This window comes from Triticum urartu, chromosome 7 (genome assembly GCF_003073215.2).
Source record: "Triticum urartu cultivar G1812 chromosome 7, Tu2.1, whole genome shotgun sequence".
Lineage (NCBI taxonomy): Eukaryota > Viridiplantae > Streptophyta > Magnoliopsida > Poales > Poaceae > Triticum > Triticum urartu.
The window spans coordinates 71,499,777-71,514,498 of record NC_053028.1 but is presented as its reverse complement, the minus strand read 5'-3'; the positions used below and the strand labels follow the sequence as shown (position 1 = coordinate 71,514,498).

Below are 14,722 nucleotides of genomic sequence, written 5' to 3'. Positions count from 1 at the left end.
GCTAAGAACTTGATGAACAATAGAAAAAGCGGGGTGTCCTAAACGATGATGCCATCTATCCAAGGAAAGTTTGATGACACCAAGCACTTGTTTATTGAGTCTCCTAAACTTGGGAATCAACGGGTAGAGTCCATCCACGCATCTACCTCGATAAATTATTCTCTTCGTGACCTGATCCTTGATCAAAAAGAAGAACGGGTGAAATTCTAGAAACACATGATTGTCAAGAGCAATGCGATGGACAGAAAGAAGACTTTTGGAAGTACTAGGAACATGGAGAACATTATTGAGATGAATATCTTTGTGTGGGGTTTTAATAACTGAATGACCAACATGACTAATCTCCATACCTGCACCATCGGCGTTGTGGACTTGCTCATGGCCATGGTACCTCTCATGCATGGTGATCTTCTCGAGTTCACCAGTTATGTGATCAGTGGCACCCGTGTCGGCGTACCAGTTTGTATCAACTCCATAGGAAGTGTCGACGGCAGCTGCTACCTTCTTCTTCCTGGAGTTATCCTTTGCATAGCGATACTTGCAATCTTTTGCAATATGGTATGGTTTTTTTGCAAATTTGACAAACACCATCATACCCTGAGGAGCCACCACTATAGTGACCACGGTTTTGGTGGTTGTTGTTGTAGCCGCCATTGGAGTTGTTGTTGTAGCCGCCATTGGAGCCGCCACCATAGCCGGTGTTCTGGCCACGGTAGCCATTGCTTCCTTGTGAAGGATGACCACCACCATAGCCATAGCCACTGGATTGTCCACCACTGTTGTGGCGGCCGCCATAGCCACTATTGGGGCCACGGATGCCATTGCTGCCTTGCCCAGGGTGGCCGTCGCTGCCCTGGCCAGGGTAGGCGCCGCCGCCGCCATTGTTGTCCTTGCATGGGCGTCCCTTGGAGAAACCGCCACCACCACCATGGCCGCGCCCGGCCATGTTTGCAGAGGACTTGAAGCCCCCTGCGCTTGAGTTGTGGAAGAGCTCCACCCTTTGATCGAAGTTGCTCACCATAGAGAAGAGATCGTCGATGGTGGGTGGCTCGGCGCGGACGTCCAGCGCCAAGATGATAGGCTGATAGTCCATATCCAGGCCGGCAGTGATGAAGGAGAGTAGTTGCCCGTCGGTGATGGGTTCTCCAGCCATGGCGAGTTCGTCTGCAAGAGACCTCCTATGACCGAAGTAGGCGCCAGCAGATTGATTACCTTTATGTGCGTTCGTCAGATTGAGACGAAGGTTGTTGATGCGGGACCTTGACATAGAAGCAAACATGCCGGTCAAGGCTGTCCAGATCGCATGTGACCTCTCATGCGAAGCAACCTGAATCAACACCTCTTTGGAGAGGTTGTTGACCAGGTAGGCGAGCACATGTTGGTCCTCCCTTGCCCAGACCGTGTACTCGGGGTTGACAATGATTTGATCCTTGCCTGCAGAATCCTTGGTGGTGATGTTTTGGGAGGTTCAGGAGAAGATTTGTCTAAGTAGCCATACATGCCCGCAGCTCGGATCTGCAATAGCACTTGAGCACGCCATATGATGAAATTTGTTCTGGTAAGTTTTTCTGAGACTTGAGAATTGAGGGAGAAACTTGATGCGGAGCTGGAGGACGCCATGGTAGAAGGTTGATGGAGGGGGCTAGACGTGATGGAAGGGAAGGGCTCTGATACCATGTAAAACTAGATGAAGCATCTCAACCCTCCAAGGAGAGCCCGCGTGCTGTATATATTGATCGTACGAGAGAATCCCTCTCGTCGGTTTACAGAGTCGGTTTAGGAGAAGATAGAAGAAGAGATAGATAATTAAACCTAACCAAACTCTGTCTAAACTAGGAATAATACTTGGACTACAAGAGAGAGAGAGAGAGATGCGTGACATACTATGTCACGTTTACATGTTTAACACAACCGACACTTATTAGACGACACGCGCACAACGTTTTCCATCCAACCATCGGCGATGTTGTCCCTAGAGTATCTAAGGATTTATCGGCTCCACGATTTATGGGGTGCACATCATGCACACAACATCGTGTGCAAATCAATTCCGAAAAATAAATTTGGGGTTACATCTTGGGATAACACTTGGTGTTCAATTTGTTTTTTGCACAGGCCACAATGTTTAACCTTTTAGCCTAAAACTTTATAGGTAGTCTTTGGATGTGACTATGAATACATAAGAGTTTTGTTGGTATTTTTTTTTTACATTTCAAAATTCATTTTTGCGGCCAGGAGCACGTACTCCTGGGAGCCAAATTGGATTTCCGTTCGTCTTCACACTTCTGTTTCCTGCTTTGACCAGGAAGGGCATGTTTGTGCCACTAAGGTGTAATTGTTTTACCGATGCATCTTAACAAATTTTTGTAGGCGTAGGAAAAGACCATGCCACCACGAATGAGAAGGTTTCACCCACGGTAAACGGACACTGTGGAAGCACTTGTTAACATCTTTGCCCCAAAGAATAACAATGCAAATCCCTGGGCAACATCGGCTGTACATGGAAATCTAGGGGCTGTATCCTCCTCATCTATCAAACCTTAAGTTTCAATGTTCTTCTGCCTGTTACAACAAACACAATAAAAATAGTGGTGCGGCAATTCCAAGACCAAATGAGGCCACTTTCCACCAGGTAGAGCAACTCCAGGACTCGCAGACCGCATCTATCCAGTCCTGAAAAAAAATGGTCACAAGCGCATAAGAAATGAAACCACCTAATAGTGTTGCAAAACTACAAATTGTACATGAAACAGGCTCTAAAATCAAATCAGAAAAGCTAAGATCGTAATGGATTCACCGACATGCCTTGGGCATGGCAAAATAAATATTTGATCTGTCATGCTCATACTTAGTACAACAGTTCATACTATGTAAACACGTCGATGATGGTGACTTATGTGAGCATACTTCCTTTTGTTTCGTAGATTATATACAAATTGTTTGGTGATGCTTCTACCAAACAAGATGTCCTGAGTACCTGAATTTGGGTATGAAAGGCTGAAGGGACAACATATCATTTAGGGAAGAATAATTAGATGAGCTTGACCAAACCTATTGCTCCGTCAATTGTTTGCGTCGCACCACCATGGGATACTGGCCTTCATATGAGCTTGACCAAACCAACACACACACACACACACACACACACACACACACACACACACACAGAGAGAGAGAGAGAGCATGTCACTAAAGTGTTGAATAGTTGCCATGGACAAATACCCTTGACATGGTCAAGCGTTGAATAGTCGCGATGGCCCGTTCGGTTCCCACTGGATTATTCTTTCTTTTACACCATGACCGAGCACAACAATTTTACTCCCTCTGTCCTAAAATACATGGCATATAAACTAAGTTAAAAAAATCAATGCTTTCTAAGTTTGACCAAATGTATATACAAAAATAACACTACCAAGTCAATGCCAATATATTCATCATTAGACATTCAATATTATAGTGATATTTTATTCCATTTAGTTGGCCAAACTTAGACAATATTGACTTTTGACTAAATTTATGCGTCGTGTATTTAGGGACAGAGGGAGTAACAATTTCATCGATATTTCTGATCAGATCGCGACCAAGCATCTCGATGTACAAGATTTCGAATACCTTTTTAACACTAACTTGTTTGACCAGGAATGACCACATGTTTCTGCCAGTTAGTTGTAATTGTTTCATCCATGCATCTTTAACAAATTTGTGTAGGGAAAAAGATCATGCTACTACGAGTGGGAAGATTTCACTCGCGGTACACTGGCACCACCGAAGCACATGTTAACATCTTTGCCCCAAAGAGTAGCAATGCAAATCCCTAGGCAACATCGGCTGTACATGGAAATCTAGGTGTTGTATCCTCCTGATCTATCAAACCTTCAGTTTTAATGTTCTTCTACCTGTTACAACAAACACAACAAAAACCTTGGTGACCGCAATCCTGGGACCAAATGAGGCCACTTTCCACCACGTAGAACAACTCCAGGACTCGCAGACCACATCTATCCAAGCCTGGAAAAAAATGGCCACAAGCACATAAGAAATGAGACCACCTAATAGTGTTACAAAACTAGAAATTGTACATGAAACAGGCTCTAAAATCAAATCACAATGGATTCACCGACATGCCTTGGGCATGGCAGAATTAAGATTTGATCTAGCATGCTTATACTTAGTATAACTGTTCATACTATGTATACACATCGATGATGGTGACTTATGTGAGCATACTTTCTTTTCTTTGGTAGATTATACACATTGTTTGGTAATGCTTTTACCAAACAGGATGTCCTGAGTCCCTGAATTTGGGTACGGAAGGTTGAAGGAACAACATATCGTTTAGGGAAGAATAATTAGATGAGCTTGACCAAACCTTTTGATCAGTATGAGAGAGAGCACAGAAGAAGCATCCGTAAGTATTTATAATGTTTCGACTTCAAAAGTATTGTGCGAGCAATCACATTGTAATGTTCTAAGAGTGCATGAACAACGCTTTCAATCACGATGCAGACCACAAAGAGGGCACGTACACAAGAAGTTCTGTCGCAACTACCCGACGTGTAGATTATTGAGGAAAAGAGCTCCTCCGGCATGTTACTTTCAAGCTTCAGCGTCTCATCACATAATTCCTCCTCTGAACAATGCATCCGAGAGCTAGAAGAGAAGATTACAGCACAAGCGACAGACACGAAACTGGGAAATGACACATTTGCAGAATGTCTGAATGTAGTACTTTGTGCACAGAAGCAGAAAATCAAGGAGCTCAAGGAAACAGCAACAAGAAATAGAAATTGTGGACCGGGAGAGAAAAATCAGAGCCTTTGAAAAAATCAACAAGAAATTGAACGAATTCTTAGTCATCTATTAAGAAAGTCATCTCGGTCTTCAGATGCACCAACAGCCTAAGATTTATAAGATCATCATAACCATAGTCCCTTGCACTAAGTCTTCACAAGGACTAGTATCAAAACTCGGAAGTAAAAGAGGCCGTAGATGGGAACCACGTGCTCCCTGGCCATGGCCACGATAAATAATCAATGGCCTTCATTTAGTGAAACATTATTTTATTGGCGATTCATTTAGTGAAACATTGTAGCACCATAAAAACAAATAAGACCGTGGGGTGTGCACCTGCATCCAGTGAACTTGTGTTATAAAATGCAGATGGAGCATCATAGAGCAAACATGATACAAAGTGGAAGAGAAGTAGTAGGAGACAAAGAAAGTTGATTGAAAATGTTCAGACCTGTCCTTTGGATGAAAGTCAAATGGCAACCTGCTCATGGGACTGAGAGACGTGGGGAACTAGTTGTGTGCGACGTTGCCTTGCCTTGCTCACCTTCTCTTCTGTTGTCTTTGTTCTGAGCTAGGCTAAGTAGCGAGCGGCAGCTCTTCTTCTATGTTTGTTCTTCGTTCTTTAACTTTTGGGAGTATCGTAGCACTAGCACACGATCATTGTTAGCTAGATGCCTATTTTGAGATCAGTATGGCAATATAATTATGCCCGAGGATGGAGACGGGGTAGCTGGCTGAAGTACCACCTCTTGAGCACCGGCAACGGTGTCCCCGTCACTCAGCCTGTCACTAACCAAGTGTTGAACAGGTGCCATGGTCATACAACCTCAGCCACGCGAACTCGGTGACTTACGTAGTCAAAGCCAAGCAAGTTGGATTCTTCTGATTTACGTTTCTTTTCATCGGCCTAGCTTTGTTGCAGGAGGGACAATAATATATAGCGGTGCGCTTTCGACTCGCTCGCTCCAATACTTATAGTCCTCGCTAGATGGTCTATGGACATGAATAGAATTTTTATTGCTTCTTGCGTTCTTTGTACAACCACGATGTTTGATTAATAGATCCGAAGTTTTTCCGGAAAAATAAACAAGCAGGAACCGTGACCGAGCCAGTCAAACCACCTGCAGGATGTAGAGCAGTGACATTCCCAGCGGTTTCCCGAACTCGGGGTCCTCATGCGCCACTGATGGCAAGTCCGCTGGCGAAGGGGGGCATGGTGTGGTCGGTTAAGCTGCTGCAGAGGCTGGGGTAGAAATGAAGTGGCTGCAAGCAAGCTATGCTCCGACCATATGTATCCACCCGTGACCATTCTAGTGTGTCATGTGAAGATGACTGCAGTGCTCTCACCGCTGAATTGGTGGAGGAGTACACTAGTGGCAAACCCATCATACAGATCACCCGTACCCCCTCCACACCCACACACACTATCACTCAGAATCATGTAACACAGGGGTCTAACTGTGAAGTTGCATCCCGCACAATCCCCGAGCCACGTGTGATGCCTCGCTCGCACGGTAAACTTTGTGGAATCTTGTCTATGTATCACACATCGGCATAATACACTCGAATTAGTACTGGTGATTGTAGACTGAGACATTTCGGCGATCATAATGGTCGTATTTTGAGGTTCCGTGAATAAAATGGCCAAACCGAACACCAAATCTAAGTTTAGATGTCATAGATGTATTTTTACACTTTAGATATTGTACACTTGTGTCTAATAAATCATCATTGTTTCTTCTGGATACTTAAGCTCCCTACTGAACAGTATTTCATTTGAAATCTGAGTTATCAGATGCACTAACATCCTAAGATTTATAAGATCGTAATAACCATAGTCCCTTGCACTAAATCTTCACAAGGGCTGGTATCAAAACTCGGAAGTAAAAGAGGCCGTAGATGGGTACCACCACCACATGCTCCCTGACCATGGCCACAATAAACAATCAATAGCTTTCATTTAGTGAAAGATTGTAGAATCATAAAAATAAATAAGACCATGGTGTGCATCTGCATCCAGTGAACTTGTGTTATAAAATGCGGACCGAGTATCACAGAGCAAACATGATACTACCACGAAACCTATACTTCTTGCAAAGTGGAAGAAAGGTATGAGAGGCAAAGCAAGTTGATTGACATGGCTCAGACCTCACCTGGCCTTTGGATGGGAGCCAAATGGCGACTCGTGGGACCGAGAGACGTGGGGAACTACTTGTGTGCATCCTTGCCTGGTCTTGCTGACCTTCTCTTCCGTCTCCGTTGCTTCTAGCTAGGCTGAGTAGCTTGCTGCAGCGATCTTGCTCTGTTTTTTCTTTCTTTTACTTCTGCCGTTCTACTTGCCGCTACCTATTGCGTTCTTGCAACGTGAGTTCATGTGTGTTTCTTGGGGGCTGAGCAATCCTCCGTCTTCTGCTCATCTCGTCACCACAGCATCGTCATTCTTGTGCACGTCTCTGTGGTGATCTCCTGTAATTTCTGAACTTTCTCCTCTATCAATGCAATGATATGCCATCTAAGCGTATTCGAGAAAATAAAATCATGTATGTGTGACCAAGAAACGTGGGAGTACCGTAGCACTAGCGCACTATCATTGTTGGCTGAAGTCCATTTTGAGATCATCATGGCAATATAAAATAAATTTTCACGCTTATGTATCTCAGCTTCTCCCTGACAGGCTTTACACCCGAATTATAAGTTCGGTCCCGTATTTGTGTCCTGATCGAGGATGGAGACGGGGTAGCTGTGTACCAAATGTTGAACAGGTGCCATGGCCATACACCCTCAGCCCAGGCGATCTCAGTAACTTGCGCAGTCAAAGCCGAGCGCCGAGCAGGAACCGGCACCACCGACCATCCTGTCGAGCAGGAAGAAGGATCAGACCACCCGCACGGTGTACAGCAGCGACGTTCCCAACGGTTTCCCAAACTCGGAGTTCTCATGCGCCATTGACGGCAAGTCAGCTGGCGAAGGGACATAGTGTGGACGGTTAAGCTGCTGCAGAGGCTGGGGTAGAAATGAAGTGCCTGCAAGCAAGCTCTGCTCCGACCATATGCATCCACCCGTGATCATTCTAGTGTGTCATGTGAAGAGGGCTGCACTGCAGTGCACTACTGTTCAAACCATCTTCACTTCCTGATTATGCTTCACACTTCTGTTTAACCTGTTTTCACCGGGAAGGACCGGCTTCTGCCAGTTAGTTGCAACTCTTTCATCCATGCATCTTTAACAAAATTGTGTAGGGAAAAAGACCATGCCGCCACGAGTGGGAAGATTTCACTCGCGGTACCCGGACACCGTTAAAGCACATGTTAACATCTTTGCCCCAAAGAGTAGCAACGCAAATTCCTGGGCAACATCGACTGTACATGGAAATCTAGGGGCTGTATCCTCCTCATCTATCAAACCTTAAGTTTCAATGTTCTTCTGCCTGTTACAACAAACACAACAAAAACAGTGGTGACCGCAATCCCAAGACAAAATGAGGCGACCTTCCACCAGGTAGAGCAACTCCAGGACTCGCAGACAGCATCTATCCAGTCCTGAAGAAAAGAATGGCCACAAGGACATAAGAAATGAGACCACGTAATAGTGTTACAAAACTAGAAATTGTACATGAAACAGGCTCTAAAATCAAATCAGAAAGGCTAAGATCATAATGGATTCGACGACATGCCTTGGGCATGGCAAAATTAAGATTTGACCTATCATGCTTATACATGGTATAACTGTTCATACTATGTATACAGGTCGATGATGGACTTATGTGAGCACGCTCATACTTTCTTTTGTTTGGTAGATTATATACACATCGTTTGGTACAAAGCTGTGATTTGGTGTCCGAGCTCACGCACATGCGCGTCTTGCTTGCAAAAAAAATTCGGATTTTTTGGAAAAAAGATTCTATTTTTTATGGTGTTACTGTTCACCGGGCTCAGAGGTGGATTATCGTTGTTTGGTAATTCTTTTACCTAACAGGATGTCCTGAGTCCCTGAATTTGGGTACGAAAGGTTGAAGGGACAACATACGTTTAGGGAGGAATAATTAGATGAGCTTGACCAAACCTTTTGATCTGTCAATTGTTTGCGTTGCACCACCATGGGTTGCACCACCATGGGATGCTGGCCTTCATATGAGCTTGACCGAACCATTTGATCTGCCAATTGTTTCTGCTGCACCACCATCGGATGCTGGCCTTTAAGCATAAGATGTTCTTGTTCAAAAATCTTCTTAGCATGCTCATAGAGTTCCATGTCAAGGCTGTTCAGTGAGATAATTTGATTCAGAATTGCCTCAGGTACATGACGCCTTGCCTGGAAACAAAAAGTGTAATCTTAGACTTTCACCAAACTTTACAGAGAATACAGGAATAGTTGAGAAACAAAACAATGTGTTCGCTGACATAGAATTAAACTGATTCAACAACTTAATTTGGATACCATAGATGACATCATTTAATAAGCATGTTACAAAATTGTGTCCTTTAATATTCCTGGTTCTCATGTATACTTATTTCCGGGTTCTGACACAAAGGAAAAAAGATTCAGGTATGTCATGATAATTTTTCAATGCCAGTAACATAGAAGAAAAATGAATAAATATCAAATCACACGCATTTCATCCACTTCAATACTCACCGCCTTCGTAAAATTTGCCGCCGCAACCTTCTTTAGGGATATTCTGCGACGGCTAGATTGGGACTTTCGCAGTTTTGCAATGCAACCCTCGTAAGTTTCCATCAGTTTACCAACAGTCATCTGCCGTCAACAATAACATCACGTTAGAGATGGCAAGATAACAATAAAGAAACTGTGAATATAAATCACAGTTCAGGTAGATGTATTACATTTCCTTTTCCATGATCATCCTCAGTAGTGTTCAGAGCTTCATTATTTTTCCAGCCATGGGTGCTATTCTATCAGGAAAACAAAAAAAGTAAGTACAACTGTAAATATCCAAACCATCTTATGCAATGCAAACAACTCAATTGTAAATCTTAGCCACCCTATTACCATATGTTCATTTGTTTCTTCATCCTCTGGATCCAGCATGGACGAGTGAGAGTCTGAGAAAAAAATATAAAATATTAGATTCTTTGCTTTTGTACAAGTACATCCAAAATCTGGAGCACCACACAATAAGAACAGAGACAACACTACTACAAACACTGTTGTCTTTTTATGTCATTTCACGAAATTTACTGGTTTAACAAAATACTGTTTTCCTGTCCAAATTGTTTAAATATGCAGCAAAGCTTCCTGATAATAAAGTTTAGGTTTCAGGAACTAACTCCTTCAAACAAAATACTGCTTACACATGCTGCTGCACGAGAGCCTTCTTCCCACTTGGACGAGCATTGTTGAATGACATGTTATCTTTTTATGACTCATTCTTGCAACTCACATGTCTTGTTATGTACCAACACCTAATTCTCCTTGCTTTATGAATTATGACAAGAAAAATGTAATTATGTATTGCTATTTAATTCATGGAAGTCTGATCCAACATATTGTTCTCTTATCTTCCAGATTTAACAGAAACATAAATGAGGGGTTACTACTCTTCAGTTTATGAAGCTACTATATAACATAAGCACGACTTCTGCAGCTGTGTGATAAAGGAGAAAGGCTGCAAGCTTTCACGTTTTCGTACCAGTGCCACTGGGTTGATCTTCCTGAACATCTAACTTCAACGCTCCAGATTGTGAAAGCACTTGTGCTCCTACCATATGAGCGAACAACCTTGCAGATTCCTCATGATCCTCTGTAAGTCCTATGTACAGCATACGGTCCAGCCTGTTCTGTGATTGAAAATAATGATACGCATTACAGCAGGAAGAATTTAAGAAGTATAAATCTAACTTGGCTTAGGAAATGAAATGTAATATGGTTAACTAAATGTCAGTGGCATAGAGCTTATAGTCGCAATGCACAGATCACTGATGTTTGTATGCGGAAGAATGGAATTATGGACTTTGCACGTTGGCCAATGGAGTGCACATGGAAACAGTTTTCATGAATTGAACTTTTTGATTTTTGGTACATACCTTAGCAACTTGAAGCACAAAACGACCAAGATCAGGGTACTTTCTAACACAATGTCGAACCTCATGTGCGCCATCGAAGTAAGAATTATTTGTTAGCCCAGTGATCTGCCGAGGTAACATGGGAAAGCACAAAAATCAGCAGCCAGATTTTTCAAGCTGGCCGTAATACGAGAACCCTGGGACAATGGCACACCGCATATGGCACTGGGATATAGAAATGAAAAAAAAACACTTAATGACTGAATATTTAAGTTATTTATGAAAAAGGAGCAGAAAGAAAATATAAGTTTCTTTCCACTTCATTTTGAAAAAGGTTTTTTGGCCATTTCACTTTGGAATTAAGCCTTATCAAATGCTTATTTGGTCTACCATTCAGCTGGCAGAAATGAATAAAGTGGATTAAATAATGTTTTGTGGGGCAAAAAAAGAAAACTGCATGTACATAAGTTTAATTGGGCAAGTCCATCATGGTTCTCTGTTTTACTTCCAAATGACAACAATCATTTAAAGGAGTAGTGCATCTTAGCCAATGGTCACACATTTATCAAAAATTGTGGCATTTATACATTTAATAATAAATTTCGTGTAGAGTACACCTTAGTCAACGACTCGAGGTCACACATTGACTGAAGGTAGTGGGGATATATACAATTAATAACAGGCTTTATTTCGCCTTCCAAAAATGTAGAAACTTGACTTAATGGATCAAACTGCTAATTTACGACCACAGCAAGTGACATTGCATAATTTCTTACAAAGCATAAGGACTAATAATATTGGAGTCAAGCCAATTGCATTTTACAGTTTCCAGTATACAACAGAGAGTAAACAAGTAAAGGCATAGAAAGCAATGCTTTCACAGAAGTTTGCATACCTGAAAGGTAGCTCCATTATGAATGATTTCATGGGCAACAGGGTCATTGATGTACTGGTGCAATGGCATAACCATGTCTTCCACATCGTATGCATTAATTTTCTTGCTACTTGGCACGCTGTCATTCCCTCTAGCATCTCTCTGACAGATGAAAAAATCTCTTATCTTATTGCAAGAACATGTACAACTGATAAACCATACATTAGCTCTATGTGTTAACTAATTCCAAAATATATCTGAAGACACATTCCTAACCATTCACATCAACTGAAGTATTAACACTAATACCCCGATAGACCCAGATGCCATGTAAAATAAGAATAAGGATCACACTTGAAACCCTCCCTGTAACAACTCTTAAGAGCTGATTCTAACAAAGTTTCAAATATGGAGACACTATCAATATATACAGAACAAAGGCGAAAAACATTTTTTTTCTTAAAAAAGATGGAAGTAAGCATACCCTGGCGAAAAGATCTTCTCTCATCCATGGAACCAAGTATTTCCAAGGCCATATGTCCAGTGTACTTACAGCACGTGATTTTGTTAACACACGGCTGGTCATTGTCTTGGCAGATGTTAAGTTTGGATGCACAAGAAATCTGGCTGCAACTTCCACGGAGAACTCATACGTGCTAAACACACGATCAACTGGATTTCGTAGTATTGTGACCACGGAAGTCCTCTCCCTTGGCAGCTTGGAAGTTAAGCTATAGTCATCATGGCTAACAACTAGCGTGCAATCAGGATGGCTGACATGAAGGCAAAAAACATACCATTAGTAACTATAAAAAAATTGCAACTATATTTGTGCAACAGGTATTTTCGTTATAGCTGAACACTGTATCAATACTAACTAACTATCTCACAGGCTCACAATTTGTTGGCATAACACATACAAGGGTCACAATCCATGCAATTTCTCAATTACCAACTTCAAATTATAGTGCTTATGAACATGCCGGAATGAAGTAACAGGACATTTTAGCTAGGTAAGCGCCAGAATGTCATTCCAATATATATGAAAATATCCTGAACCATAGGCACTGCAGCCATCGTGATGAAAATCTGGAAATTAATGGATCACTTTCTAAGCACTATTTACAGACAACAGAGCTGTTGTTCCTGTTTGGCCAGTCAACATGAAGTTTCAATATAAAACCCAGATGAACACAACAACTCGGCAAAGCAGAGAACAAAACCTCCTCACCTCGGGTCGAACCGCAGCTTATCATAGGAGCGGGGGCATTCCTGAGCATTCGTATACAGCTTCTTCAAGAAACTGCCAGGCAACAGTTAGCATGAGATTATCAGTACAACACAATCGCAGACGAGGACGGACGAACAGTTCGAAGGCCTACCAGTGGAAGTAGGTACGCCCACCGGTTCTAGGAATGTGAAGGAAGAAGAGCAAATCCTTGAGGTTCAGTTTGTCTCCGGCATTGTCGCCCTCCCCGGCTGAGTCCGCCCAGCCCTTGACCGCCCCCTCGCAGCGCGCGTAGTCGTCAGCGGAGCTGACAAGCGGAAGCACTGTCACTGCAACAGCAGGAGGGCACCATCAGCACCGGGAAAATCAGAGCAGGGCGCCGTGATTTCGCCAGAGTAATTCAACGGAAAACGATCCTACCAACACGAGGGAGGGATGGAGGGGTTACCTGACACGGCGAGGAGCGCGAGGGCGAGGGCGAGCGGCCGCGCCATGGATTCGGCGGGCGGCGCGCAGATCCGAGGCGCGGCGCGGCGATTGAGGAGAGGATGGGGACTAGGAAGCGAGAGCGAAGCAGCGAAGGAACCGGGGGAGGGGGGCGAGGGCGCACGCACGCACGCACGCACGCTTAAAACGGGAAGGTGGGTGGGGAGGGGGTGGAGACGGGAGGATCGAGATGGGGGCGGTGGCGGGCGGCGGCGGGGGATTCAGCGCGCCGTGCCGGCGGGGAGGCGGCCTCGGCACCGGCGCCCCGGCAGCCGCCGCTTTCCTCGCCCCAACTTTTCCCCCTATCCCTCGCCTCGGCCCGCGCGGTGGCGCCCCTTGTTTATTCCCTCCTCCTACTGCAGTGGTGCTGGTGCCGGTCTCTCTCAGTCTCTCTCCGTGCTCGGGCGGAGGGGAGGGGATGGGTGGCAGCGTGGTGCGCCGGCGGGGAGGCCGAGGCCGGGGCGGGCGTGGATACACAACTCCTAGTGGTGGTGGTGGTGCGGTGGTGGCCCGCCCGTGCGGGTGGTGGGGGCGGTGGTGGCGTTGGAAAGCGCGGCGGAAAGGTGGGCGGATTTTCTCGCCACTTGCGCCGCCACGCGATGCTGCCGGCCGTCCCTCGGCCCGGTTTCCGATCGCTCACGGCTCTCCGGCGAGGTGGAGTCGGATGCGGTAGGAGTGGGAGTCTGCGGTGGCGCGACACGCCGTCGTCGTGTTAATCACGTGTTCTGCGCGCCATTAATCCTGGATGGATGATGAGGGCATTGATGAATGAATTAACTCGCACTGAAAACCTGCCCCGGATAGAATGTTCAGAACACATGAGAAGTTAAAAAAAAAAGTAAATTCCACCTTTTATTTACATTTATTTAAGATAAGATTAGGGATGAAACCAGTTAGATTTCGACGGATAATCATTATATTATACAGTTTTACTAAAGCACATCTAGATGTTACCATAAGAACAACTCCAACAGGCCAACCAAACGGACGATGATTTTGTCCGCTTTTTGTCGGCCAGACGGACACCGACGTCCGCTTTCGCGTTTGGGTCGGCGCGTGCGTCCAACGCTGGCCCGGCCCATTTTGATAGCGCTAGGAAAAAACACATGCATATTTAAAAAAACAACATTAATTAAACATTAAAACCGGCCACGAAGGCCTGCGAGAGTCCACGCGTCCACATTTGCATTTAAGAAAAATAAAAACAACCTAAACTACGAGGCGGTGCGCTGCCCTAGGCGGCGGCGTCGTCGTCCTTGGGGTCCGTGGGGTCGATGAGCATTGGCGCCGGACCGGCCCAGGGGAACGCCGTGTTCCAGA

At 44.4% G+C, this 14,722-nt stretch overlaps 1 protein-coding gene across 2 annotated transcripts; it reads right to left on the bottom strand.

The window, feature by feature from the left end:
- Positions 1–2,501: 2,501 nt before the first annotated feature.
- On the bottom strand, positions 2,502–14,100 carry LOC125519897 (protein-tyrosine sulfotransferase). 2 transcript variants are annotated; one of them, XM_048684676.1, is made up of 12 exons: positions 13,365–14,100; positions 13,071–13,245; positions 12,920–12,991; positions 12,173–12,461; positions 11,710–11,850; positions 10,836–10,940; positions 10,442–10,589; positions 9,802–9,854; positions 9,636–9,704; positions 9,427–9,546; positions 8,854–9,102; positions 2,502–2,673 (listed from the first exon to the last, which is right to left on the bottom strand). In XM_048684676.1, the coding sequence occupies exons 1-12, from the start codon at positions 13,408–13,410 to the stop codon at positions 2,566–2,568; spliced, it is 1,575 nt and encodes a 524-aa protein (XP_048540633.1). In that variant the 5' UTR covers positions 13,411–14,100; the 3' UTR covers positions 2,502–2,565. The 2 variants fall into 2 exon arrangements, with proteins under 2 accessions (XP_048540633.1, XP_048540632.1); XM_048684675.1 differs by lacking the exon at positions 2,502–2,673 and adding an exon at positions 8,028–8,330 and having other exon boundaries at positions 13,365–14,098.
- Positions 14,101–14,722: the final 622 nt, after the last annotated feature.

What these genes read in the sequence shown, in the direction of transcription:
- LOC125519897 (XM_048684675.1), bottom strand. Translation starts at nt 13,410, where the DNA reads ATGGCGCGGCCGCTCGCCCTCGCCCTCGCGCTCCTCGCCGTGTCAG. An exon ending in CGCGCTCCTCGCCGTGTCAG is followed by an intron (nt 13,246 to 13,364) that starts GTAACCCCTCCA and finishes CTGCTGTTGCAG; the next exon opens with TGACAGTGCTTCCGCTTGTC. An exon ending in AACAATTGACAGATCAAAAG is followed by an intron (nt 8,331 to 8,853) that starts GTTTGGTCAAGC and finishes TCTTTTCTTCAG; the next exon opens with GACTGGATAGATGCTGTCTG.